This window comes from Tasmannia lanceolata, unplaced genomic scaffold (genome assembly GCF_043159265.1).
Source record: "Tasmannia lanceolata isolate RefF3 unplaced genomic scaffold, GAP_Taslan_0.1 ptg000012l, whole genome shotgun sequence".
Lineage (NCBI taxonomy): Eukaryota > Viridiplantae > Streptophyta > Magnoliopsida > Canellales > Winteraceae > Tasmannia > Tasmannia lanceolata.
Window position 1 is genome coordinate 20,397,584 of NW_027518689.1, and position 4,696 is coordinate 20,402,279.

Genomic DNA, 4,696 nt, shown 5'->3' on the forward strand with positions numbered 1-4,696 from the left:
CACCATGGTCCCCAAGTTCACAGAAAATGGTTTTAAGCTACCGAGGTGGGGTTACTAGTACCTAAAGAGGGTTTTGAAGGGAAATATAGGGGAGCTCCACATGGTATTGAAGAAGGTGTTATGAGTCCTTAAATGGGGTAGAAGAAGTCCCCATAGAGGGGCCATCAACTGCCCACCATGGTCTTCAAGTTCACAGAAAAGGGTTTTCAGCTACCGAGGTGGGGTTACTAGTACCTAAAGAGGGTTTTGAAGGGAAATATAGGAGAGCTCCACATGGTATTGAAGAAGGTGTTATGGGTCCTTAAATGGGGTAGAAGAAGTCCCCATAGAGGGGCCATCAACTGCCCACCATGGTCCCCAAGTTCACAGAAAAGGGTTTTCAGCTACCTAGGTGGGGTTACTAGTACCTAAAGAGGGTTTTGAAGGGCAATATAAGGGAGCTCTACGTGGTATTGAAGAAGGTGTTTTTGAAATCCCATTTCTCCACTCCACAAATTATAAAAATAAAAGCCTAGCATAAACAAATAGCAGACGAGCATTTGCATTTATTTTACTCTGTATGTGGAAATGTGGTAAGTGATATGTACATGAAATGAAATCGCATTTCTCCATTCCACAAATTAACGTAAAAAAATAAAACCCTAGCATCAACAAATACCATAGCATGCAACTCTATTTTACTCTGTAGGTGGATACGCATATATGAAATGAAATCCCATCTCCCCATTTCACAAATTAATGTACAAAATAAAACCCTAGATTAAATAAACAGGAGAACGTTTCTCCATTTCACAAATTAATATAAAACATAAAACCCTAGCAGCAACAAACAGCATTTACAAGCATTTACAACTATTTTACTCTGTAGGATGAAATGCAGTAACTGACATGTATATGAACTGAAAAAAATAAAAAACATATTATATGAAAAAGGATTCCTCCCCCTTTTGCATCTCTCTCAACCTGATTTTTCTTTTAAAAAATAAATAAAAATGAGATTGAATAAAGGAAGGGAAGGAAACGACGTACCAGGTAGGGTTTTCTTCAAATGCGAGGTCTGATACGTGCTTCACCTTCGTCGAGATCGCCGGAGAGATTGCCGTAGAGATCGCTGGAGGAGAGGACGAAAAAAAATTAAACAGAGACGAGAGGAGAGAAGAGGGAAGAGGGAAGAGGGAAGAGAGAAGAGGGAAAACTTAAATGTTTTTTTATTTTTCAAAGTCAAATCACTCTGTTTCTGCCAAAGGGGCATTCTCGTCATTCGAATTTTCGTAAACCGGGTTTTGATCTCCTTCTGTGATTTTCAACAAACACTTGACCCCTGTGATATTATGTCATTTATTTGTCCCCCCTGTGTCAAATTTTCTTGTTGTAATATAATATAGAATCGATTTAAGTGTCCAAAATCGTTTTCACATTGTAAACCAAGCACCCAATTTTGCTGAGAATCAATTCCGTAAAAATCAATTCTCAAAAACTACTACAAACGGGGCCTAACTGATAGGTGTATGAGGTTTAAGTGCTAAGATCGGGTAACTATTGCAGAGGAAAAATAAAACAGAGCAGAAACAGAAGAGAAGGAGAAGAAGAAGAAAAGGAAGAGAGAGATAGAGAGAGAGAGAGAGAAAAGGAATATTTTTTCATTCGTTACCCTATTCTCTGACGCCAATCCCTTTTTATGGATCATATCCTAACGAATTCTTACAGCTGTCCATTCTCAATAACAAACTGGTAGTATACTATCCTTCTACATACGAAATACTGAAATACCTAAACAATCGGATTTAAAGGAAAACTACCTTATTACTGACTAATGCTGTATATAATCATCCATCCAATTTGGTTTACGCCTTAATCTTTTTTCCCTGTTACAATTCTCCCACTCTGGTTGAGCCTCATCTTCTGCCATGTTTTCTATTTCTTCCATTCCAATGCTCGAATCAGGCTCCTTGGTCCCTTGCAATTCTGATGTTCTATCAATGCCGACCCCATCGAAATTAACCTTGTCCTCAAGGTTCAAATGGGGGTATTCCTGTTGTAAGTCCTGCAAACCTTCCCATGAAGTATCCTCTGGAAGGAGTCCATTCCATTGAATAAGCACTTGCTCTACTGGTATGTCCCCTTTGAGACTAGTTCTGACACCAATAATTGCTAAAGGACTGATAAGTGGTTTATTGTTGAAACTCTGAACAGGAAGAGTGCAAACGGATTGGGGAAGTGGACCAAGAAAAGGTTTGAGCAAGGAAATATGAAAAACAGGGTGGATTTTGCTGCCCTCTGGAAGTTTCAATTTGTAGGCTACCTTCCCTATTTTTCCTTCAATTTCATAAGGTCCATAGAACCTTTTGCTGAGTTTCTGAGATACTCTGTTTTCCACTGATTGCTGACGATAGGGTTGCAATTTAGGCAGGACCCAACTACCCACCTCAAACTGCTTGTCAGTTCGTTTCTGGTCAGCTAAGCATTTCATTCTTGATTGAGCTTGTTGCAAATGAAGCTTCAATCGGTTGAGTAATTCATCCCGTTGTGTCAGTTCAGTGTCTACTGCCTAAATCATTGAAGATCCTGGAATATACGCTAGTATGGTTGGTGGTTGACGTCCATAAATTGCTTCAAAAGGCGTCATTTTTATAGCAGTGTGGAAAGACGTGTTGTATGAGAATTCCGCCCAAGGAAGAAAAGAATGCCATAGTTTGGGATTGTCTAGTGAAAATGCTCTGAGGTATTGTTCCACACATCTGTTCAGAACCTCTGATTGACCATCCGTCTGTGGATGGTAGGCGGATGAAAGTTTCAATGAAGTGCCACTCAATTTGAACAATGAGGACCAGAAGTTGCTGATAAAAATGGGGTCCCTGTCGGACACGATAGATTTTGTGAGCAGCTTCGCTACGCGTACTGCATTGTAGGTCGTCGGTAGTGCTCCTAAATGAGCATATTTTGAGAGACGATCAATGACGACGAAGATACCAGTGAATCCATTTGAGAGTGGTAACCCAGTGATAAAATCCATTGAAACATCCTCCCATACCAGTTGGGGTATAGGTAACTGTAGACTCCCCATTTTGACCGTGCCCTAAACCTTCCAATTTTATGATAAAACCCCATCAAATCAGTGAGATAGGACCCCAAATTGCACCCTAAGCTAGGTTAGGGACTTACCAGGGTCCCTGCAAAATTTCATCGAAATCCGAGCACGTTTGCCTATGATGTCCCATCGCAAAGGCCTTACGTTCTCTTTCTTTTTTTAATGTCCCATCGCAGAAGGCATTTCGTTGTCCGGCTGTTGCATGAGAGAGCAGCCACATAGGCTCACTTTTCGGCAGATTTTGTCTTATTAACGAGGTGGCTGCTCTCTCATGCAACAGCCAGCCCACGAAATGCCTTATGCGATGGTCCCTATCAAATGCCATATATGCATGGTGTGACAATAGCGATTGCACAATATACAGACCAATGGTTATACTTCCAAAATAAAAATAAAAAAGCGAATTGCTATCTCCATGATGCAAAACTTTGGCATCATCATGACCAACATCAGTTATGTTACATAACCTATAAAGTCTAACAATCTCTTCTTGCCAACCAAACAAAAGCAATCAGAGTGAAACGCCAAAGTTTTTCAACAATTGAATACTCTAGCAAAAGCAAATCAGAAAACAGGAAGCCATATGCAAAATTCACATTGTTTGGAAGTTTTTTCAAGGAAGCCATAGCAAGGAAGCCATAGCAAAAACAAAAGTTTTTCAAGATTCCTTTGGATCTATTCTATGTGAACACTGTTTTCTAGTTTGTTTCAAGTTACTGTTGTAAATCCTCAGGTACTCTATTCTTGAAATTTTGAAATGTTGTTGCCTGTTGAGTTATGTTTAATTTTCTGCATGTCTTTCTTTGTAGGCAACTTTCACTAAGAGAAATTTTTTCATTTCTCTTGCATGTGAAGAAGCTGGATACATTAGTCTGTGTAGTTTTTTGTTTCTTTTGCTAGTTTCATTCCATTTTCATTAGTTACACACATAAAAAGACTGACAAACATTATGAAGTGGGATACATATCAGTTGTGTTCTCATAATGATATCTCATTCTGAGTATTTTTTTCCAAGCAAGTATATATTATTATAAAAAAAAAGGGACAACCGTTTGGAGTGAGATGCTATTATGAGTTTCTTTTGGCACTGGCGACCCCACTAGTCTGTAAAGCTTCTTTGGCATCCAATGTTAAAAGTAAGTTATGCTAAAAATATGTGTGTATGTCTGAGAGTTAGTGTGTAAAAATTACTTAATAAATGTTCTATCATATACTCATATTAACCTATGATGGAACGATATAAGCTAGAGTCTCACTTTAATAAACAAATGTATGGCCACTGGTATTTTTCACATGAATCAAATTTGGTATTTTCTGAATGGAGACTGGATACTTCGTTTTATTTGTCGGAGCCGACCATAAATTCTTCTAATTGAGATTACTGATATTTGATGCCCCAACCAACAAATAAATTGATCTATAAGCATTGTATAAAGCTCCATGAATCAAGACAATTCTCGTCCAGCGAGTTCAGCTCGGTCAGGATGGGGGCACCTTGCTTATCGGGAAACATATATCGTGGTATCGTTTATCATTCTAGCATGCAGGCTATGGGCTGCTGGTCTAGTTGTCCCATAAACTCTTATCATCACGGTTTCAGAATGAGAT

At 39.0% G+C, this 4,696-nt stretch overlaps 1 protein-coding gene across 1 annotated transcript; it reads right to left on the reverse strand.

The window, feature by feature from the left end:
• Nucleotides 1-1,810: 1,810 nt before the first annotated feature.
• Nucleotides 1,811-3,064, reverse strand: LOC143888617 (uncharacterized). The gene is made up of 2 exons (XM_077393057.1): nucleotides 2,750-3,064; nucleotides 1,811-2,548 (listed from the first exon to the last, which is right to left on the reverse strand). The coding sequence occupies exons 1-2, from the start codon at nucleotides 3,062-3,064 to the stop codon at nucleotides 1,811-1,813; spliced, it is 1,053 nt and encodes a 350-aa protein (XP_077249172.1).
• Nucleotides 3,065-4,696: the final 1,632 nt, after the last annotated feature.